Source organism: Pristis pectinata, chromosome 2 (genome assembly GCF_009764475.1).
Source record: "Pristis pectinata isolate sPriPec2 chromosome 2, sPriPec2.1.pri, whole genome shotgun sequence".
NCBI classification, from domain to species: Eukaryota; Metazoa; Chordata; class Chondrichthyes; order Rhinopristiformes; family Pristidae; genus Pristis; species Pristis pectinata.
This window is the reverse complement of record NC_067406.1, coordinates 108,321,722-108,346,403: the sequence shown is the minus strand read 5'-3', so window position 1 is coordinate 108,346,403 and position 24,682 is coordinate 108,321,722. Positions and strand designations below refer to the sequence as shown.

The 24,682-nt window shown below is 43.4% G+C and overlaps 1 protein-coding gene across 3 annotated transcripts in view; it reads left to right on the top strand.

The window, feature by feature from the left end:
• The window catches only part of fstl5 (follistatin-like 5), a 576,645-nt gene that overhangs the window by 125,211 nt on the left and 426,752 nt on the right, over window positions 1-24,682 (top strand). For all 3 annotated transcript variants that reach the window (XM_052010319.1, XM_052010317.1, XM_052010320.1), the window contains exon 4: window positions 20,461-20,709. In XM_052010319.1, coding sequence (XP_051866279.1) covers window positions 20,461-20,709 — 249 coding nt within the window. The remainder of the gene's footprint in view (window positions 1-20,460; window positions 20,710-24,682) is intronic.

Here is a 24,682-nt window from a genome sequence, read left to right as displayed (position 1 = left end):
GTACTGAACAAAAACGGAAGTGCTGGAAACACACAGCAAGATTGTTGGAGAGGGAAACAGGGTCAATGACCCTTTCATCAGAACCTGAAACCTTTATTATTGTCCTGTAAGGTTAACTCTGTTTCACTCTCCACCTGTTCTGCCTGGCCGGCTGAGTGTTTCCAATACTTATTGTCTTTTTTATCCAAGATTTCTATCTTTTGCAGTTCTTTGACTTCAAATACTGAATCTTTACAACATACACCTGAATTCCTCACAAGCATCATTTGCAGCCTCTTTTGTATGCAATGAGGGCCCTAAAATCAAAAATCTTATGTGGTTTATAGTCAATGTGCAAGTTATTCCAAAACCCTTTCCTGAAGCATATGCTTGCACTGTCATATCTTATCACCAATGTATCATAAGACAGGCTCTGCTATAACTATCAGCTTAATTCACTTGACTGCTTGCTCATGAGCATTCAACTGACACCTATCCACAGCTCACTCAGATAGAGATTTCCTCCGGATAGTTGACAGAAGTATCATATTCCTGCAGCATTTGTTGAGCTCAGCATCTCCTTCACTGTTTTGACTATGTTGGATCTGGTTTCAAACCACCACCAGTGACCAAGTTACCCATGAAGTTCAACGTTTGCTCCTTCTCCTTCAGTTGCTCAGGGCTCTCGGTTTCTAGTCATGGTCAAGCTCTGCCCCTCCTGCCCCAAAGACCAAGATGTTACCTACTATTGTTTTTACCTATCTGGGATCTTCATATGCTGTATCCAGGCAGGGATACCATCGTTCCAAAGGTTGTGATGGTATCCATGGCAAATGTATACTTCTTAACTTCTTAAACAAATCTTTTTTTAAGTATAAACTAGAAGCAAAATGATATCCTGGGGAAAACTCTCCACAGTTGGAGAATGGGCAGATTATGATGGTGAATTGTACCTTCTTCAGCTAACTTCCACAATATTGCAATATCATTGCTTTGAGTTGTTACACAGTGCTGGCAAGATTGTACTAAGACTGCCGTTTATTCCTATATCTTACATATTCTTTGTTGAAAATATTCATCAACAGAATATAGACTATATCTTGAAGTCAGAACCGAGAAACCAGCTTCCAGCAGCCAAATGCTTTAGTTAGTTTACATCTTGTTCACATGACCAAAAGCGTGGAAGTGTCTGAACTTATCATCTTATCTCTTGTCTGTAGTGATAATGCACTCAAAATATTCAAAGCTGTACTTGTTTAAATCATCATCTTCAATTTTAATCATGACGTGTTTTACAGTTTGCAGCGTTTCATGCATTTAGTCTTCTATGTTACAATAATCGTTGATGCACACTTACACACATGTATTTTGGATTCAGCCATGGGTGCGGTATCATTAGCAAATCTTATCTTTGTCCATGGCCTACCACTGATATTGATCTCACTTAGGTGTTTGGCTGTAACCATGGCATAATCTGTTCCAGGAACAAGATGAAGCAAAGGGAAGATACTCTGCCACATATTCTGAATCAACCTGTCAATTTGTCAGTAATCTTCACTGCACTCTGTCCGTTATTGATATTCTGGATGTTGATAAGCTTGAGTGGAGCAGTTAAGTTCTAAAGTGATCCCTGTGCCTGGTCCAGTCAAATACTTTCATACAGTCAGTGCACATATTATGCTGCTTTTGCGACTGCTCACTCAAGGATTTTGACAGTTAAAAAAAGAATAAGGACTCAAGATAAAAAATGATTCAACTTATCCTTCTTGAAGAAGTTTGTTCTTCTGGTAGTTAGAAATGAATGCCTGGCCTGAACCAACTGTCGGAATCAGTGACCTGTAAGAATATCTTATAATTCTGTGATCTTCACAACCTCATCAACTGTGTTTTTTTGGGAGAGAACATCATCTTTCGGTATCTAGTAGAAATTTTGTGCATGATATCGGAGTATGGTGTCTCCAAACCATATAGACCATTTACTGATATAATTTATTGAAGGCATTTTGTGGAACCTAAGCTTTGTAGTTGCTGATGTGAACTTTTCTTGAATGTCTTGTCTGTTACTAATTTATTATACAATCTACATTGAGTTTTCACCAACACATAACTATGTTTCAGCATTGAGGTGCTATTTCATTTTGCATTTTACAATCCCTGCTTCTTGGACAGTTCTGCATGTCTTGCCCCTTTTTTTCTGGAATCAAAGCCCAAATATCTGGGGAGGCCAAAAACATCTAGCAAGGCCAACCAGCTTAACAGGCTGGGTGGCTACAGAATGGGTAAAGCAACTACCTGCTGACTGAATGGCTGGGTGAAGGAGAAGAAGGAAAAAGAGGGAGTAAAACCTCTTCAACAAATATTTGAGTCTCAGAACAAGGGACTGGGTTGAGCCCACAATGTGATCAGTGAAAATATTTAGTTTTGTCTGTGTATTATCTGGACAGATGAAGGGTCTCAACCCAAAATGTTCACTGTCCATTTCCCTCCAGAGATGCTCCCTGGTTCACTGTGTTCCTCCAGCATTTTGTTTGTTGCCCTAGGGTAGACATGGCAGGTGGTGAAGTAGCTGATCATTGGTCCTATTAGCTGATTGGTCAAAGATTTACCCATTTTACTTTTTTCTTATGTTGATTGAACAATCCTCCAACTAATAAAATTGGGCAGGCTCCGTATGGTGTCTTGGATGATGGCAGTTTGGCAGGGAGAGATAGACAATGATCGCAGAAAGAGAAAAAGTAGACTTGGTTGTGGAATAAGCTTCTGATTACAGCAGTGCTAAGGACAGACAAGCACAGTAGCGCAGCGGTTAGCGTAACACTATTACAGCGCCGGTGACCCGGGTTCAATTCCGGCCACTGTCTGTAAGGAGTTTGTACGTTCTCTCCGTGTCTGCAAGGGTTTCCTCCCAGTGCTCCGGTTTCCTCCCACATTCCAAAGACGTATGGGTTAGGAAGTTGTGGGCATGCTATGTTGGCGCCAGAAGCGTGGCGACACTTGCGGGCTGCCCCCCAGAACATACAACATGAAAAGATACATTTCACTGTGTGTTTCGATGTACATGTGACTAATAAAGATATCTTATCTTATCTTAAATGGCAGAAGGAAACTTTTAAAGTTCCTCGAGGAGCTACGGGGATCATTCTTCTGTAAGTGGGGCACTCGCATAAAATTACCATAAAAATCCCAGTAGGTGCATTTGTGTCAGGTTGCATTTGCTTCTGGAGTTCTTTAGGCTTTCACTTGCACCCCCAAGCTACATCCCCACCTCCAGCCAATCTTATCCTGTCTCTCAATTAGGTGGCTTAATATTGGCCCACATGCACTGGCCTTGAGTCTTCTTGAGAATCATGATTGCTTGCACTCATATTTTTTGATTGTCTTCACTGAACTTTATTTTGCATAATCATTATTCACTCAAAGGCAGTTTTAACTTTAGCCACATGCACTTTTTCTTCAGAACGTATCACCACATGGTTTCTTTCAAGTATCCAGGAAATCAATGGAAACTTATGGACATTGAACTGATAATTTCCATGGAACCTTTCCATTTCAGTAGAATTTTGTAAGACAAGTTGAAAAATCTCTAATCCAGCATGCTTGGGACCTGACTGGTGGTGGACCACAGAAAATCTGGACCACAGAAATTGCTCCTGATCACTTTCCCCCAAGCAGGAGAACTGTTCTTTTTAAGTACAGATACTTCCTGGGTCACGAAAGGGTTCCAAGAACTGTCTGTAACCTGAAGTTTCCATAAACTGGAAATGCTGTTGGCTGAGATTTCAAAAGTTGCACTGATAGGTTAATTAGCTACAGCTTAGTACAGATCTTGGTTCATTTTAGATCTCAGTTAGAATTAGTTAATTAATACAGACCTGTGCTACAGATTCAAAACATGGAGTTGTCAGACCACAGAATGCTGGATGAGAGAGTTTCAACCTGCAGTGGGAGAGCAGGGACACTCACTGAGAATTCTAGTCCACTATTCTTAAGTTTTTTTTGAATTTCTTCATGGCCAACATCTGCCAACAATTGCACTGACTGCAAGTGGCAAATCACATATCTTAATTGGAGAAGTGAGTGAAGTTTTAAGACCATCTCTATTTTTAGGTGTTTGGTTTTGTGTGAAGGCAGATGAATAAACAAAAGGCAATTGATAGTGTTAGAAAACAACTTTTTAAAAGGATAAGTAGTTAGTTAGCCAATAACTCTGAAGAGCAGCATCAGACTGGAAAGAAGTTCAGAAAACAAACAAATGTGAAGAAAAGGAGTCCTGTCTAAATTGTATCAACTTAATTCTGTAGAGGCTGCTAATTGATTTGTTGTGTTGTCTAATTCTTAAAGAGCTGGTCCTCACTGTTACGCTGTTGGGGAATGGCCTCAAGTAAAGTCTACTGGATGATTTTACACCATGTCCCTGAAATGGAGGCTTACACTGCATTGTTTCCTGTCTTTTTAATTTTCTGTCTGCTATGGATTTTGGTAGTTTTCTCTTAAAGGTACCATAATATGAAGGATCTTGAGTGATTATAGAATCAGTGAAACCTCATGCCTAGAAATTGGATTTCACCTTTTTTGCTGTTCTCGACCATCGATAGTAGTGCTGAGAAGGGTCCCCTGCAAAAAAAGTCATGAAATTAGCCAAAAAGATACAGAGGTCAGGAATGCACTGACCCATGAAGAAGATCTCACTGCTGTTAAAAGTTGAGTACGTTTTGGACCATTGTCTATCCTGAGAGGGTGTTTGGTATGTAGGTTCAGGACACTAATATTTTCTCTCTTGAGAGCTCCAAGTCACCTCCCACTATTGCCTCTGAGGCAGCACACACACCCATTCCTGCAATGTCAATCCCAGACTGTTCCTTCAACTGGATATGGGCAGTAATCTGAAGCTAGCCCATCTAAGGAAAGACTAAAGTGCATAGGTTTAAGGTGAAAGGGGAAAGATTTAAAGGGGACCCAAGAGTCAAGTTTTCCCACACAGAGGGTGGTGTATATCTGGAATGAGGAGGTGGTAGAGGCTGGTGCAGTTACAGCATTTAAAAGACATTTGGACAGTTTGATGGACAGGAAAGGTTTGGAGAGATATGGGCCAAATGCAGGAAAATGTGACTAGCTCAGGTCAACACCTTGGTTGGCATGGATGAATTGGGCCAGAGAGTCTGTTTCCATGCTGTATGACTTTATGACTCTATGTTCTTAAAACACATAAGTACTATTCAAATGGATCCTCACTTTAAGCACATTACATTGTGCAGACATGTGAAACTGGTGTGGCAGCTACTGGCATTGCTGCAGACTGCTCTGGCTCACCTTGCAACTCTGGCATTGAACCACTGTCAGCAATATTGCCACTGAGGCACTCACTTGATGAGTATTTCAGCAGCTAAATGTTGGAGAAAGCACTCCATCAATGTAAGCACATACTTTGGATCTTGGAAGGTATTGAGCAGCCTACACTAAATTCTGGAGCTGTCTGGTCAAATAGTCTGATGTCAGCAGAGTTTCCATTCAATTACATTCGAAGTAACAAAATGCATGAAGTGTTCCTAGTTGTACAGAGGCTACACCATGACAGTTGTAAGCTTCAGCTTATATATCTGTAAGAGAGAAAATGGATATTATGTGAATTGTGACATCATTAGGTCTACATTTGATGCTGAAAGAATGATATGGGATAACATGAATCATGTACAGAAGTGCCCAGTACAATTTCCCAGGGAGTACTAAATCACTTGGAAATGGTCATCAAAGAATCTAATCTGGTTTGAATCAATTTTTGTGTGATTTGCGCCTGGACAACTGGCGTGAACCAATCCAATATTTATAATTTAAGCGTAAGTGAATCAAAGTTTTAATCACACTGTTAAACAACTATAGAATATCAATTGAAAAGTACAAGGGAAGCATTTGAAAGTCATTGGGGGGAAAGAGAAGGGAGAGAGGATGATTGACAAGTTGGGGGCGGAAGAGATTAAGGGAAGGTGATGGGGAGCTGGATAGAGAGAGGGTGAGGCACACCGATGCTAGGGTTCTATAGCCAGACAGTGGGAAGCAACTCAAACAGATCTCTGGCTTTCAATCAAAGTAGCTGAGTCAAGATGCCTGATCTGGAACCTCCCTTCTTTGTCTTTCACTCTTTCTCATTCCTCACTCTCTGTCCCCGAACTTCTCCCTCTCTCTTGCCGCTCCTCTTATCTCTGCTCTTGCTCCTCACCATCTCCCTGTCTCCCTTCATTTGCCATCACGTTAATGATTATTAATGACGGCACCAGCAGAAAAGACTGACTCTGATAGGCAGATGTGGGGGGACAGGGGGTGAGAGGCACTTGTCAATATGCAGACTCCTCTCTTTCCCCTGCATTCACTGCCTTCCGGTGTTTTTACCCCTTCCCTCTGCTCCTCTCTTTCACCTCTGCCTCACATCCTCAGTTTCCTATCCTGCCCACCACCACCCTTTCCTTTCTGTCAGAAACTTCTCTTGTTTAGCACAAGCAGTTTGGGCTGAGCCCATGTGGCTGCATTCCTCAGCTTGACAGGGAAGGATCAGGTAGGCAGTGCCTTCTCTTTCAGGTCAATACGGGCTTCTGAGACAAGGAGCATTGGGGGAAGGCAGGGGTTCTGGCAGCAGGAATCAGGCAACTGGTGTTGGAGGGGAGGGGTTCCCTAGCAGTGCAAGTCAGGAGAGGTGTGGGAGTGGGAGTGGGTCTGGTAGCGGGAAGTCAGGGGTGTTGCAGAAGTAGGAGTGAAGTCTAGCAGTGGGAGTCAGTGGAGGTTTGATGGTGGGAAACCAGGGGCAATCTGCCTGGGTCAGGGGAGGACTAGCAGTGGGGAGTCAAGAGGTGAGTCCAAGAGTCGAGCAGCAGCAATGGGAGTTAGGTAGGTGGGGAGGGAGTTTCCATTGGAGGGGAGTCGGGGGAGGTCCACCATGAGAGTCGGCAGGGGTTGGGGCTGTCCACCAGTAGGAGCTGGAGTGAGTGTCGGGATGCCTGACGTTGGAGGCGCCTTACAGGCTGAATGCAGCCATAGTATTGTATTGGATTGTGAAAACTCTTATGGAGTTTGTTTCCAGTAAACTTCTGCTAATTTCCTTTAGCATTAGTCACACGTGCCAATGATATCTAATTGACACTCAAAATGAATATGTAAGCATTTGTCCTTTAACAGTGTTGATGTAAATTTTACTTATCTTTTAAAAATCATTCATGGGAAAACCTGGTTTAACACAGTGCACAGGTCCAGTTGGTTTTAAAGTGTTTAAAAACGTTAAAGGCTTATCTGTACCAATTGAAGGAAAGTATGCAGCTTCATTGCTGGTTGACTTTGAGCATAACTGGCACTAAAGATAGTTGTGGTGGACATGGATTTGAAGAATGAATGGATTCAGTAGAGGCCCAGTGGGGAACACAACAGCAGATAACAAAGGATTGATTTAACTTCATACAGCAGTTGTGGGCCATCAGCAAGTGTTACCATTCTGAACATATAGTAGGAGGAAGAGATGAGGGGACAACAATGGACAACTGAACAGGCAAGCACCAGTTTTGTAATCAGATTGAAATCTCACGTGAGAAGCTACAAGTCACTAATAAAGTCTTAGATAAATCCTATAAGAACCAGATATATGCCAAGACACTGGCACACTGGTAATGCTAAAAGTGATGATGATATTCAACTGTTTTTCCACCTAATTCTTCCAGACAAAATTAGAAGATTGCCTCGATCAATTTGTTTGCAGTTCATTGTTGCATTAGTTAGATGTGCCTCTACATTACCATAAAAACAAAAAAATGCTTGGAAATACTCAGGAGGTCAGGCAGCATCTGTGGAAAGAGAGGAATGTTGACGGCGTTACAGCAGAACTAGGAAAGGTTAGAGACCAAGCTGTTTTAAGTTATAGAGGAGGGAGAGGGGTGGAGATCAAAGGAATGGTTGTTGATGGTGAACACCAAGAGAAACTGGATGAACAGATGCCATTGCTTCCAGTCAAGGGAGGCTGGTGAAGGTTTTTTAATTGCAGCTGATCTGCCTGCAGGAGGTGTAAGTAATCAGTGAATGAAAAATGAGGAGAGACACAACATGGTGTAAGATACTAAAACACTGCAGTTGCTGGAAATCTGAAATAAACAAGAAAGCTGCAAAGGCCCAGCAGGTCAGGCAGCAACTGTGGAGGGGAGAAAAACCTAAATTAATGTTACAGGTAGTGGAGAAACAAAGGACTGCAGATGCTGGAATCTAGATGAAAAACACGATGATGCTGGAGGAACTCTGCAGGTCAGGCAGCATCCGTGGTGAAAAACAGGTGGTCAACATTTCAGGTCGGGACCCTTCTTCAGGACTGAAGATAGGAAAAGGGCAAGCCCAATATATAGGAAGGAAAAGCAGAGCAGTGATAGGTGGGCAAAAGAGGGGAGGTGGGGTGGGCACAAGGTGGTGATAGGTCGATGCAGGTAAGAGATAGTGGTAGTGATTTTATATCAGATTGACCAGTTTTGACATAAATTGGAAATTATTGACTTTACTGTTGAGTCCTCAAAGCTCTACCATGTTTAGATGAAAACTGAAATGCTGCTCCTTGACTTTACATGGGCTTCATTCAAACAATGTGAGAGGACAGAGAGAGGTCAGGATGGGATGGGATGGGATGGAGAATTAAAGTGACAGGCAACTGGAAGTTTAGGGATCTCCTTGCTGACTGAAGTGTTCTTCACAGCTATCACCCAATCTGTGTTTGATTTCTTCAGTGTAGGGGAGACCACATTGTGAACACTGAATTGGTAGAGATATCAGGGAATCTCTCTTCATTTTGAAGGAGTTTTTGGGTCCCTGAATGGTGGGAAGGGAAGAGGTAAACGGACAGGTAATGCATCTTCTACTGTTGCATGGGAAAGTGCATAGAAAAAGGGAGTGGTTGTTGGTAGAAATGGAAAAGTAAATCCAGGAGTCACGGAGGAAATGGCCCCTTTGGAATGCTGAAACTGAAGAGGAGGAGAAAGTGGTAGCAAATAGAGAGTATTGTCTTTTCAATATGAAGGCTGGTGGGATGCAAGGTGAGGAACATCCTTGCTAAGGGAGGGAGAGCAAAAGAGTGGGAAATGAAGTAGATGGGGTTGACAGACTCATCAATTGTGGTGGAAGGGAAGCCACGGTTGAGGGAAACATCTCAGAAGCACTTATGTGGAAGGTGTTGTCTTCCAAATAGATTTAATAGAGCCAGAAAAAAAACAGAAACATTAAATCGTCCTATTTAGTAAGCATGGGAGAGCAGGGGTGAGGATGGGGGCAAGGAGATCCAGTTAAGGTAGCTGTGAGACTCTCTGGATTTGCAATGGATATTGGTTGCTTATCTTTCCCCTGAAACAGAGAGGGAGAGGGAGAGGGAGAGGGAGAGAGAGAGAGAGAGAGAATTCAAGAAAGGGAAGGAAAGAGTCAGAGATGAATCAGATGAAACTGAGAGGAGGGTGAAAATTGGCTGCAAAGGTGATGAAACATTCAAGTTCGGCAGAAGAGCAGGAAGCAACACCAATGCAGCCATCGCTGTATCAGAATGGGAGGTAAGGAAAGGGGCCTGAGTAGAACTGAAACAAGATCTGTTGTGTGTATCTCATAAAGAGGCTGACCTTGCTTGGACCCTTGTGGATTCAGAGAAGTTCTTCAATTTAAGAACAAGTTTAGCCATGCAAATGTAGAATGGTGGAGGGAGGTTAGTTGGGCTTCTGTTTATGGAAGGGTGTCTTAGTGTGAATTGGACGTGCAGGATTATTAGACATCAATGTGAAAATGAATCATTTAGGGCCAAGAAACTGAAAACTGTCAAAGTGACAAAGAGCATCAGAGGTTTCATAGATATAAACTGGCAGAGAATGGACAAATGGACAAGAATTAGGATTGGGGTAGAAAGAGATGCATTCTGTGGGTCAAGAACAGACTAAAACATTTGATTTACTGGACAGTCCTGCTTCTTTGTTGTGGGAATGAGGTAAAAGCAGACTGTGCAAGGCTGGGGGCAATGATGTTAGAGTCTAAGGAGGGAAGATCTCTGAAAAAGTGAGGTCAGTGACAGTCTGGGAGACAACGGCCTGAGGTTCAGGGTGTTATGAATGCTGTATCCAAATACACCATCTTCAGTTTTAAGATTTTGCTATTCATGCCAGATATCAGTTATCCCCTTTCCCTTGCTTACAACTTGGTGCACATTCCCTATTCTCTTCTGTTAGTGAATGCAAATTAATGTTGCCACATATGTGGAATTGTCACATGAAGGCAGTGATAGTATCCCACAAACTGGAATTTTGTATGTTTCTCTGCCATAATGTAATATTCTGGTGTAAATTGACATGCTGATGATTGTTTTAAACTGTCATACGAGAGTAAACCAGCAAGAAATATAAAAATAGGTTATTACAAAGAGACTAACAAAGATAAATATGGCTTCCTTAGAGGTTGTGACAAGAGAACTTACGATGGAACATATGGAAATATCAGAGATGTTAAACAAATATTTTGAATCCATCTTAACAATAGAAGGCATAGAACATGAAAGAAGTTGTTGATTACTAAGGGTCCAAAGACCAATATGAATAGCAAAATTAACATAGTTTCATGGAAGGAAACATTTGTTTGATAGCCAATTAAGTACAGAAACCAAATGGTAAACATTTGGAACATGGTGGACATCAGACATTTTATAGGAGTTTATCTGCTGGAAATGGTGGGATTGGAAGAACTTGGGCTGGGACATGATTGGAATGGTAGGGACAATGGGATTGGATGGGATAGGTGTCAAGGCTGCAGAGCAAAAGTGGGGATCATAGAAGAATTGGGAAGGATGGAAATCAGGGTGGAATTGGAATAGTAGGAGCAAGGAGTAGATGGGAAGAGTAAGATTCAGGGTGGGATTGGAGCATTAGGTGCCATGGCAGGCTTGAAAGGGTAGGCCGGAATCTTTTTCATAAGCTAGAAATGTTGAATACTCAAGAGCATAGCTTTTAAGGTAGAAGGGGGACAGTCTAAAGGGGATGTGTGGGGCAAGTTTTTTTGCACAAAGAGATGTAGGTCCCTGGAATGCACTGCCAGGAGTGGTAGTGCAAGCAGATATGATAGTGGCATTCAAAAGGCTTTCATATAGGCATATGAAAATGGAGGGAATGGAGGGATTGGTTTAATTTGGCATCATGTTTGGCACCGACATGGTGACCAAAGGGCCTGTCCCTGTGCTGTGCTGTTCTATGTTCTATGCCAGGAATGGAATGATAAATCTCAGGGCAGGATTGAAAAGGTATGGGTCATGACTGGATTGAATTGGTAAAGGTCAGGACTGGTTTAGGAAAGAAGGGGTCAGACTGTGACTGGAAAGGCAGTGGTCAGGGTTGGATTGGGAGCAAATGGATCAGTGCAAGATGGAAAGGGTAAGGAGCAAGAAAGCATTCAAAGGGTAGGGATCAGCGTAGCATTGGACAGGTAAGAATCAGAGAGGGATTGGAAGGGTAGGGATCAAGGAGGGATTGGAAGGGTAGGGATCAGGACAGTATTGGAACAGTCGGGGATCAGGACAGGATTAGAAGGGTAAAGCTCAAGGTGGGATTGGACAATCTTGATTTCCAATTTCCAAAACAAAAACTGATTGAAAACCCAAAGTGTCAAAGTAATATTTTAAAACCTGTGGTCAGAGCAGGGTTGGAAGTGTAGGAGTCTTGGCAGGATTGGCTTAGAAGGTATAAGGCAAGACATGAAAATTTTTTTAAAAAGTAGCTGCTGGAAATCTGAAATAAAAATAGAAAACGCTGGAAACTCATTAGGTCTGAAGACCCTTTGTCAAAACTGGGATAAAGAGAAAACAAATTAACTTTAAATTGAGGGATGGATTTGACATGGGGAATTTCTCTGACAAGGTGAGGCCAAGGTGATTTGTTGATGAAGCCAAATTGTTGAGAGGTTAATGAGGGAAGTTAGAGAGAGCAAACAAGCAAAGGGACATATGTCAGTCCCATTCACCAAGCTATTGAAAGGAGACTGCTGAAGCATTGAAGATGATCAGGTGATAATCTGATATTCCTCCTTCAATCAGGACTGCCAAAGCATTTAGCTGATTACAGTGTCCAACATCTTATTATGCACTACTTAGTAGGCACTTTTGTCAACATGATAGTCTCTGTATTTCCAAAGTAACTGAACATATGTGAAGTTCTTTGAACATTGGCTAATCGGTCTTATTTGAAAGTCTAATGAGTCAGAGCTTTTTCACATGGGATTCTTCAGGAGCCACTATGCTCAAAAGAGCGGTGGACACCAGAAGTTGCAGAGGTGGATCCTAATGCTGATTGGGAAACCAGTCTAACACCTCTTCCCAGCGCATAACTTGCTCCAACCAGCTTCATCAGGATGGAGGCAGTGAAAAGCACCTTGGGAAGAGGACAAGGGATTTGTAACACTGTCAGAGTGACAATGAAGGAGCTGAGTGAGGGGAATCCCTTCACATGGAACTTCTTCATCAGGAAGGTCCTGATGGAAAGCTGCAAGTACGAGGCCAAGGACATCTACTGCCTCCAGGACTTCACCGGTAACGGGTACTTTGACGTCACTTTCAAGTACCTGGCGGGATGGCAGAAGCTGCTGCAGGACATTCGGGAGAAGGGGAATGAAGCTCCGCGGTCGCTGCTGAAGGTGCAGCCACTCTTCACCCGCCCCCCCCCCCCCCCCCCCCACCCAGCAGGAGTGCGTGATAACGGTGCAAATGTTCAACCCACATGTGCCTGTGGTGGATGTCCTCACCTTCCTGGCTGGTTACATTGAGGGAGCAGGAAGCTGCGTGGACATCAAGGACCTGTTTGGTATCTGGTCCAGCAAGCGCCAGGTGAAGATCAAGCTGAGGGTGAACGATAAGGGAGCCATTATCCACCCACCCTCAGTGTTCGACATTGGAGGCAACCGTGAGTATTTGGTGTACACAGAGCATCCCAGGGTGTGCCCGCCTGTCAAGGCCCCCCCCCACCCCCCCGCAGCTCCGCGAGACCAGGAGCAGCACCACATCTGACACACCCCAGCACAGGAAGATGGAGGGAACAGGACCAGCAGAGACAAGAATAGGAACACAGTCTGATCTCCCCCGGTGAGGTACAAGTGACAATAATAAAGCAATACCAATACCAGCCTCGCCAGGGGAAACCACTCCCAGGGGGAGACCACTCCTATACCTGAGCCAGAAATCGATGATGCAGTGCACCAAAGCTGTGGGCATGAGGGCCAGAATGACTGATAATGGACAGTGTAATTGTGACTGAACTCCAAAATAGCAATGGATATAAACTAGCATCCCTGAACATGCGCAGTGTGAAGCACACTACACGATGTGTTAATGGTTAACGCCTTGCAGTTCCTCGCCGAGGTCAAGGCGGATGTGACTTTCGGGCAAGAATGTGAACTGCCGCACCCCCCACAACTATCGGAGGTGGTTGCAAAGGTGGTCCCATGGGTTGTCTGTGTGGTCAGAGGGCAATGATTGTCCTGCTTCCAGCCTGGGGATTCTGCTGCGGGGCAGCAACTTCTCAATCACTGAGGTCAAAGAGGTGGTTGGTGGGTGCGTACGCCTCGCCCGTGCGGAGTGGGCTGCTGGCTGTCCTCCAGCAGCTCCCACCACTGCTGGTGATCTCCCGGCCAGTTGTTCTGGCCAGTGACGTCAACTGCATCATCAATGCGGCTGGACGATCCGGCAGTGCCGACAGCAGACCAGACAACAGCTCTAGACTCCTGATAGAAATGGTTAAAGATGCAAAGTTGTGCGATGCCTTCAGCACCCCTGCAGGCAGAGCACAGCTGCAACCTACCTAGTCAAGATCTCAGACGGCTCAGCATGGTCCCGGGTAGACTTCCTCTTTGTGTTGGAGCCAGTCATAGTCAGATCCACTGACGTCACGCCAGTCTTCATCTCTGCCCACTGCCTCCTTCGAGCCTCCTGTCACCTACAGGAGGACCAGAAGGCAGGCAGGGAGATGTGGAAGTTGAACGTTAAGGTACTGCCCTAGAGAACATTGAGGAACTAAAGAAGGATTACACAGGCCGGAGAACTGTGAAGCCCCTCTTTGACTCCCTTGTAAATTGGTGGGAAGAAACCAACAAGAACATTAAGAGGTTCTTCATCCTCAAAGGTGTCAGAAGAAAGTGTGCCAACTACAGACAGTCTTGCAGCAACTTCTCCATCTGCACTCAAAGGGGTGGATGTGAGGGAGGAACTCCAAGACATGAAAAGTTGGCAAGCTCAGCTCTTTGCCTCGGAATCTTCCAAGATCATCTTCCGATCCAGGGTCCGCTCCATGGAGCAGGATGAAATGTGCTTGTGCTTCTTCTTGCAAAGGATTCACAAGGGGAGCTCTGTGATCCACAGCCTTAAGGAAGAAGATGGCTCAGTAACATCTTCGCAGACAGACATATTAAGGATCTGTAGATCCTTCTATGCCAATCTGTATGACAAAAAGGCCACAGACAGCACCGCCTCCCAGAACTTACTGCCCTCTATCACGGAGGTGTTAAACAACAGCAAGCTGGAGAGTCTGGACCAACCACTGACCCTGGAGGAGCTGACTGGCTCCATCTGCTCCTTTGATTTGAATAAAACTCCTGGAAGCGACAGCTTACCAGTGGAGTTGTAGTCGGCTCTGTGGGACTAGATGGGCTTCGAACTTCTGGAAGTGTATAACGCTATGCTTCTGGCTGGCAGCATGAGGATCCATGAGGAAGGGCATCATTACCCTCATCTACAAGCAGAAGGGGGAGAGGGATGACATCAGGAATTGGAGACCCACCTCACTATTGAATGTAGATCCTGTCCAAGGCCATTGCCAACCAGGTCAAGTCTGCTCTGGGACAGGTAATCCACCCGGGTCAAACCTGTGCTGTACCTGGCAGGAAGATCTTTGACAGCCTTGTGCTGCTCAGGGATACCATCGCCCACATGCAGGACAGAAGGTGGACATCTGCCTGCCTAGCTTGGACAAGGAGAAGGTCTTCGACAGGATATCACACACGTAAATGATAGATGTGCTCTCTTAGATGGTTTTTTTGAGGAGGAAATCGGGAATTGGATCCATCTATTCTACACAGATATCTGTAGTGCAGTCCAAATCAATGGGTGGGAGACAGACAGCTTCCCTATCAAGTCTGGAGTCAGGCAGGGTTGTCCGCTCTCCCCTGTCTTGTTTGTTTGCTGCAACCATCAGGAAGGATGAGAGCATAAGAGAGGTAACGTTGTCAGGCAGTGGAAGCACCCAAGGTGAAAACCTCCCTGGACATCGACGACGTCGCTGTCCTCTGCTCAGATCCACGGTCAGTTCGCAGATTGATCAACATCTCTGACCAGTTTGAGTTGGCATTGGGGGCCAGAGTTAACCGCGCGAAGAGCGAGGCCATGCTCTTTGGCAACTGGCCCGAACAATCCAACGTCCCCTTCAGTATCAGGACTGATTACCGAAATGTGCTGGGGACCTTATTCAGAGGGGCTGAGGCGTGTAACAGAAATTGGCTGGAGCAGATTGGGAAGGTTAAAAGGAAATTAGTACTGTGGGAATGACGTTCCCTCTGAATAACTGGGAAGAACTTGGTCATCAGGTGTGAGGTGCTCTCGGGGTTGCTGTACTTGGTGCAGGTGTGGCCCATCTCCCACTCCTCTGGCTTGGAAATCACTCGTGCCATCTTCTGGTTCATCTGGGGATCCAAGATGGAATGAGTCCAACAGGCCGTGATGCACAAGTGCCTAGGCAACAGGGGCAAAAGTGTATCCAATATTGCCCTCATACTGATGACCACCTTTGTGTGTGGCTGCATCAGACTGTGCGTGGATCCAAAGTACGTGGGCACCAAGTGTCACTATGTGCTGAAGTTCTTTCTGTCCTGGGTGTTGTGAAGGATGAGCCTGGCCCCGTTGCCATGCAATGTCCCAGTCAGCTGGACGTTGTTGCATTAGCTGTCCTTAGTGGAGAAGTTCTTCCAGACCAACACCTTTGACCACAAGTCCATCAGGCAGTGGTCAGCACAGAATGTCCTGCAGATACTGCAGGAGAAGGACTCAATGGATATTGTGGGTGGTTCCCTGAGCAAACTGTCCAAACCATATTACAGAACGCCTCATCGCCAGAACTCACCAACAAGCACCAAGACCTCGCTTGGCTGGCGGTGAGCAGGCTCTCCCAATCAGATCCTTCCTGTATGGTCAGAATATCACTCCCGATGTGCACTGCCCCTAGAATGACCGCACTGCTGATGAGATGGTTGCTCACCTCTTTGCGGGCTGTGGGTTTGTGAGGAGGGTGTGGAGAAAAATGCAAGGGTCCTTGTCGTGGTTCATCCCGAGCAGCTGCGTAACAGAGGACTCTGATCTACGGGCTGTTCCCAGGGACACAGAGACGGACATCAAGTGCTGCTGGAAGGTCATCAACTTGGTGAAAGATGCTCTTTGGTCTGCCCCAAACTTGTTGGTCTCCCAACACAGTGAGATGTCCATAGGGGAATGTTGTTGACTGGCACATTCCAAGCTGCAGGCGTATGTGGTGAGGGATGCACTGAAGCTCGGTGCAGCCAATGCAAGGGCTCAGTGGGGAAGGACCACAGTCTCGTGTTCTTCTGCTACTGAACAGGGAGGGGCTGGGTCAGGTGGGGAAGCCCCTTAAGTATTATAATGGGATGTCACCCCCAGGAAACCACATGAGTGACAGCGGTGCTGTGGGTTTTAAAAAGTAAATTAACACTACTGAATGCATTGTACACAAATGTAAAGGTTTTGTATTCTTTATTCTTGTATATATTTTTATTATGAATGAAGTTTGTTTTGAAATAAAATAAATAATTTTACAGCAATATCCTTCTGTGGTGGTGGGGCAAGCAGGTTCCACCACTGGTATTGTTTACAGGATAGAAGGGCGGAGGGTGAACATTGTCAAATGGCTGATAATGGGAGCTTTGAGCTATAGTGGGACAGTACCTGAGGAGAGGAAACCGTTTTCAGTATCAGTTAGCAACAGGGTCAGCTGCAGAAGTGTTGTGTCACACAGAGGGCTAAAGGCAAGGGAATTTGAAAGTGCACTTATAAGTGAATCGATGCAAATTGTTTTCATCTCCAGAGTAACACAATTGGGCAAAGTCAGTGAGACACAACAGTCTTCAATTTCAATTTGAGTCTTCAATTCATGGTCTTATTTCCAGTATTATGCATATTTTTTTTCTTTACTCTATTCCTATTACAGGGTATTAAGAATAATCTGAGATTGATAAATTTGCCGTGGCATTGCAAAAAATCGTTGCTCCTCTCAGGTTCCCTAATTCAATTTATGTTCCAATAGAGTTCTTCATTCCCACCAGAAACCCATTAGTATCCTTTCATTTTCTGTGTAGGCTTCTCACTTTGCCAGTCGTAACCCTTCACTATATCTCATAGATGTTCTGTGGAAATGTGGCCAGTTACGTGCTCAAGACTCTAAATTTTTGGGTGGTATGGCTATTGGGGTTATCCAGATTAAAAATCTGATCATGCAGATGTTCATTATTGGCAGCAAACTCAGTGTTTAAGTTGATCAGTAGCCAAAGCCTAGTTACTAAGTCTTGGGCTGTTTGCAATGTGTGGTCACCCACAGTGTGCAAAATGTGGCTTAGTCACCACACAAAGTCGATGAAAATGTATCTTGAGTTGTACATGCTGAAATAAGTAGAAAACTGGACTGTATGTGTATACATCCACAATGTTATAATCTGATTGTCAATATTGATTGATTCCCGCCAAGTAATCTGAAAAAGTGGCCCTCAATGTTTCATTCAGACATTCTTATGTATGCAGAATATTATATTCATAAAATGAATTAATAAGATGATGGTAACAATTTGATTCTGAATTGACATCTATATAAAGAAAAGTTTTGGCCTGCACTTGTTGCTTTTATTTGGAATGTTCCAGCTTTATTTTTATATAGAAGAGGCGATTTTACTTACTTCTCGCATCGGAAGAATTATCTTTGGAATAAGTAAACAGAAAATGGAGCAATTCGTACAAGCACTTTATGAGTTAGTGCACTCCAAGAGGAAACTTCGAAAATATACCATGTCAATAGTTACAATTTTGAGCCAGTTTCTTCCTCTAAGATTGAGGTTTCATAGCTATTAACAGTTGTGAGCAACACCCTTTAGAGATGATATATTGAGCATGGACAGGGTCTAGTGGAGAGTTATCAGAGTTTTACAGGATCCTTGAGAATTAACTTGTATGGAAGTTTGCATAAACCTGGCTGATATTTCACTGTTTATCAAGTCAAGGAGATATTCAATTAAGGTGTCTGAAATGATAAATGGATTTGTTAGGATAGATGTAGAAATAACAATTTTATATTATGAGGAATATAGTAAAAAGGGGCAAAACAAAATCAAAAAAATTAAAATTAAAACTTAAAGCCAGGTCATTTAGGTATGTTGGTGATTGTTCTTTTTGAAACAAAGGGGAGCAAAGAAAAGAACCCACTTCCTGGTAAAGCTGTGAAAATTAGGCCATTTGAACATTGAGCATTTCTTTTATTACCTTATGGTGTCAAGAGACATTAAGCAAAGACAGAGTTGAGATTGTCATCTGCCAGGATCTGACGGATCAGCAAAGGGTTTCATGGTCTATGGGGCCTGCTACTGTGCACCTTCCGGTAGTACTCTTTCCAGCTTTCATATTCTGCACTGTACAGGCCTGAGAGGCTTACTTTGTTTTATTAGCATTTTGCAAAAGATCAACATGTTAAAAATTAATGTTCCAATTTTAATTGTGGTTTGTAATAAGTATTGCTCATTGGAATTTTCTGGGAAATCAGTGAATATTTTGCAGTTTCATAAGAAATGTATTAAAATGGCATATAGAATTCTATTGCACATTGCTTTTGGTGTGAAATTTTGATTCTTAGTAAGCATTTTTGGGAGTTCTTTTTATGCCCTTATACATCCAAGTACTTGCAGAGAAACTCTATAGTTCAATTTGCAGTTCACGTGGAATGATGTAATAAGTGCTGGCTTCAAGATATCTACAGGCAACATTTGTTCCCCTTTAGGGATGCATTAATAGGTACACCCCTTGCAGTATGACATGACTGGGGAAATCAGCAGAGGCACACACAACAAGACAAGCAGCTGGAAGAGAAGCAGAGGGGTGGGGGTGGTGGGGATGTCAGCAAGAACTTATGTCGCCTGGCCGTTCAGCGTGTATTGTTCAGGACAGCACAGCGGTGCAGCAGTTAGCGTTGTTGCCGCACAAAACCTACAAGCCAGGTTAGATCCTGTCCTCGGGTTCTGTTTGTATGGAACTTGCACATTCTCCTTGTGATCATGTGAGTTTCCCTTGGGTGATCTTGTTTCCAGTCAAATCCCAAAGTAGGTAGGTTAATTGGTTAGTTGAATTTGTCACTAGTGTAGGTGGGTGATAATAAATCAGGGGAGTGGGGTGAGTTCGAGAGCATGTAGAGCGAATAGGTTACAGGGAAATAAGTCTGGGAATGGGGCTGCTGGGAATGCTGTGAGAGCTGGAATAGACTCAATGAGCCTAATGGCCTCCTATCTCAGAAGAAATTCAAGAAATAATTCCTCTTACCTAAATGAGAGAAATGACGATCATCAACAACATCCTCACTCAACTCAGTGACTTTCTGGAGCCACAACTACCACATATAGTCCCTTGGATGTCTCAGGGGAGAAATTCATCATAGCTTGCTGCTACCAAATGCCTTTGAGGCTATCACCTCCACTGATGGAGTCACTTTGATGGCAATGCAACCAGCTTTGTGGAGTTGAACACAACTGGTAGCTATTAATTACATGCCATTTACTGCCAGCAACCAAAGATGAAATTCCTCTCCCCAAACCTTTGGCTTTGTCCTTGTATGGAAAATCTGTAGTTTGCAAAAAGAAATCAAAATATTGTTATCTTTGTAAATAGCAACGTACAAGTAGTATTTTTTAATTCTTGTTTGACTTGATAGAGGTTCACTGACTTGATAGAGGTGTACAAGATGATAAGTGACACAGATCAAGTGGACAGTCAGAGACTTTTTCCCAGGGCGACAATGGCTAACACGAGGGGGCATTATTTTAAGGTGATTGGAGGAAGGTATAGGGGGGATGTCAGGGGTAAGTTTTTTACACAGAGAGTGATGGGTGCGTGGAACGCACTGCCTGCAGAGGTTGTGGGGGCAGATACATTAGGGACATTTAAGAGACTCTTAGATAGACACATGAATGATAGAGAAATGGAGGGCTATGTGGGAGGGAAGGGTTAGATAGATCTCAGAGGAGGATAAAATGTCGGCACATCATTGTGGGCCAAGGGCCTGTACTGTGCCGTAATGTTCTATTAAAGTAAGTTTGCATCAAGAACAAAATTATGTGAGTTTATCAACTGATTATAGCATATGACACTCAGTGATGTAGTATCTACATACCCCAAAGAAAATGAAACATCTGCTTCTTGTTATTTTTCAGCATACTATGGTCAGGATGGCCATTTTGGACCCTGCGAGAACAAGTATTGTGGACTTGGCCGGCACTGCATTGTTAACAAGGAGACAGGCCAGGCGGACTGTGCATGCATGGAGCGCTGCAAGCCAAATTACAAGCCCGTATGCGGTTCCGATGGCGAACTTTATGAAAATCACTGTGAACTTCATCGTGCCGCTTGCCTGAAGAAACAAAAAATTTCAATCGTTCACAATGAGGACTGCTTTTTCAAAGGTAAGAATCAAAAACAATAATCTGCAAGGTCTTTTTTTTCTTTCAAGTGGAACAAAAGAATGTCCTCTTTGCTTGCTGATTTCAGCAGGTTTCAGAGATGAACAGTGAGAGTCAGAGCAAAATCTCAGTCATTAAAATGTGAAGGTTAATTAACCATGAAGTGGTGTATGAAAGTAATGGTTTATTCTCGTAATTTTGTATTATCATTTTCTGGGCCATGTTTATGGCTTAAAGGAATTGCAATCATTGCATTTATTAAGAGTAATAACTAATACATTGGGTCACAGATGTAAAGTATTAATGAAAAGATGAATTTATAGTAGCTTGGGTGTTGTGTTAACCCTACCGCATGCAATCTTGCATTTTGTCTCTGCAATTAAGGAGCACCCTAAAGAGGGAAAGACTGAGAGGTTTTGGAAGGGAATTTTGGAAGTTGAGGCTGAGGCTGTTGAATACACAACCACTATTAGTGGAATAATTAAAATCTGAATTTATATGATACCAAACTGGATTATGTATATCTTATTAAAGCCGTTTTTATTTGTGAATTCACTGCAAAATCTTGTAAAACTACAGTGGGATCAAAGATAGACCAACAAGCCAGAGATTTTTTGATCATTGCTAAGTTCAAGAAAATAAGCAAGAATGTTGTACTGTTTTTGGTTGTATCAAACCAACTGACAAACTACAAGTTATTTGCACAGTTCAAGAATGCTACTTATTTTCATTATGACACAGAAGGAGGCCATTCAACCTATGCCACCTTCCAGGAGAACAATCCTCATCTATACCACTCTTCCTCTTATTTCCCCTTACCCCTACAACGTACTGTTTCTCACATCCTCATCAACTCCCTTTTGATTTTTTTGCTACCTATGTACACAAAAGCTTAAGTTGCAGTAGCCACTGGATGGAAACTGGAGCACCTGGAGGAAACTCACACAGTCACAGAAAGTATGTGTAAGCTTTGCACAGCCATCATCCGAGGCTGAGATTGAACACAAGTCACTGGAGCTATGAAGTAGTGGTGCTAACTGATGCACCACTATACTGCCCCTTACGGGAACTCAACATCATTTAAACCCCTAAATGTTCTCCAGGTGATCCTCAAATCCCCTACTCATTAGCTGTTTCACTAATGAAATTTCATTCCCAGTCCCTCAAAACCACAAGTATAAAACTCTAACCCTTGTGGCTAATTCTGTTTTCTTACTCCTCCTCCCACCTCCTTCACCACTAGAAACTGTGAGCTCTCCTTTCCTCTACATCTCGCCTCTCATTAAGCTCCTCCCCACCACCAGCACTTCCATCCAAGATCTTATGCCTCCATTAATGTTCATACAATCTGTCATCTAGGCTTTCAGATCTGACATTCCGAACCAAAACCGTCAATCTTTCTTCTTTCAGAGCTTCCTGGAAAAATATTTCTGCCATCTCTGGTTCTTGTATTCAGAGACCATTTTATTTATTGTGTTGCAATGTAATCCCCATGTTAGAGACACAATACAGAGGGAAGCTATTGCTGTCGACACTTGCTCTTAAGAAGTGAACATGGAATTGATGAGCCCTTCCCTGAAGCTGTGTAATCCATGGTCTTCATGGTTGCTCGAATGTTGTGCATGCTGATGCCTCCAACACTGGGCCTCACTGGAGTTTTGAGGAGGTTGAGGGAGGGCTTGACTTAACCCACCCCTCATGACCCACCCACCCCACCACCCATTGTGGCAGTGATCTAAGTAACCCAAAAGCAAGCGAACAAAGTCAAGATAATATTCTTGTTGTTTATTTCATACAAGCCACTTGCTAAGCTTGAACTCTGTAGTGACCAGAATGCCTTCCCTTGGTTAGTCATCCTGGCAACACCAGTTTCACAGTGAGCATCACAAATAGAATCTCCAGCTTACAGACATGTTACACCAGCACATTCCCAGCACATTATTTTCCTAATGGGATGAAATTTGTATTTTATTCGAGGTCCATTCAGTTTTCCACCAACGTTGTGTTGGAAGATAGGAATTTAAAGGCGACACAGTGGTGCAGTTAGTAATGCTGCTATCTCGTAGCTCCAGTGACCCGTGTTCAATCCTGACCTCCCGTGATGCCTGTGTGGAGTTTGCACATTCTCCCTGTGACCACACAGGTTTTCTCAGGTGCTAGAGTTTCCATGCAGGTGAAGAGGTAAATTGGCCTGTAAATTGCTTCTAGTGTGTAGGTGAATAGTAGATCTGGGAGGAGTTAATTGGAATGTGAGGAGACTAAAATGGGATTTGTGTAGGATTAGTGTTCTTGGGTGGTTGATGGCCGGTGTGGACTCGATAGGCTGAAGATCCTGTTTCTTTGCTGTGTGACCCTGTAACCCATTGTGTCTACAGCTGTTACCATTGTGTTGTCAGAAATGTATCTGCTGCAACGACGGTAAGATATTAAAAAAACTGCTGGGCGTTGTGTGTGGAGGAATGATAACCATGTTGCTTTACGTAAAAAAGATGGCCTTGGAGTATATTCTGAACCTGTATAGAATTGCTGCACTAAACCTGCTGGGGTTTGTCATGTGGTATCCAAGTCCATGTTCTCATACCCTTGCTCCATGCTAAGTGAAAGAGTGTACTAAATAGGATTTATAATGATCTTCCAGCAAAGTTACATAAGATAAGATAAGATAAGGTATCTTTATTAGTCACATGTACATTGAAACACACAGTGAAATGCATCCTTTTGCATAGAGCGTTCTGGGGGCAGCCCGCAAGTGTCGCCACGTTTCCAGCGCCAACATAGCATTCCACAACTCCCTAACCTGTACGTCTTTTGGAATGTGGGAGAAAACTGGAGCACCCAGAGGAAACCCACGCAGTCACGGGGAGAACGTACAAACTCCTCACAGACAGCGGCTGGAATTGAACCCGGGTCACTGGCGCTGTTTTGGTAGTACGTCCAAAGAAATTCCTGGGAATTATTTATTTTGAGTATGTGACTCTGACTACAATATAGTGTTTTTCTATGTCAAACAAATTATTGTTGCTATTGATTGAGAAGTGAATGTGAAACTGAAGCTCCAGGTCCCGAGGTTCTGAGGTCAACGATCACCGTGGTACTCCACTCTTTGCTGCTGATGCTCTCCAACACTGACCTCATTGATATTGAGGGAGCAAAGGCAGGGGAGGGGAAGAGATAATTTATTATGGATTGCCTTCTGTCTTCGGTGTGGGGAAGGGTTTACAAGGTTCACCCTTTCTCCCTGATAATGGCAATTCTCCAAATGGTCCAGAAGGAAGGAAGTTAATTCAGGCTAATTTTAATCATTTTTCTTTTGAATATAAGATAATTTACTAGACATGAAGTATTCTCCAATCCTCTTAAGAAGATCCAAGTTGCTTTGAATTTATTTTTTCTGGCAAACACTAGGCTGAGTGATACATATGCATGATGTCAGTGATCTCAGTATACGATGTACTGTACAGACGATACAATCACACAGATACCCAGATATGCTTTTGATAAGGAGGCAAAATGAAGATTTCAGAATTTCCTTTTCTCTACTTTGGGACGAAATCTTTTTAATAATTCAAGTCCCCAAATGATACATCAGCAGAAAATGCTAAACAAAGGAATTTTATAGGTGCTTAGGTTTTTTAACAAAAGTTTACAGTACAGTGTCGATTCCATTATGAGGATGTTCAGTTTCTTTAAGTATTTCACATCATTCAAGAAAATTAAGACACAGAAGAGTGAAACACCCCTTCCCATTCCATCACTGATATGACAGTCCTCGGCCTCCTCCACTGCCAGAAGTCCAAACGCAAACTGGAGGAACAGGACCTCATTTTCCATCTTGGGTCCTTACAGCCTAATGGCATGTACATCAAATTCTCCCACCTTAAGTAAACCAACCCCACATCCACCATGCCTTTTCTTTTCTTCCCTTTCCTAGCCTATCTCTCTTTTTTCTCCTCACCTATTTTTTTTCCTCCTGCCT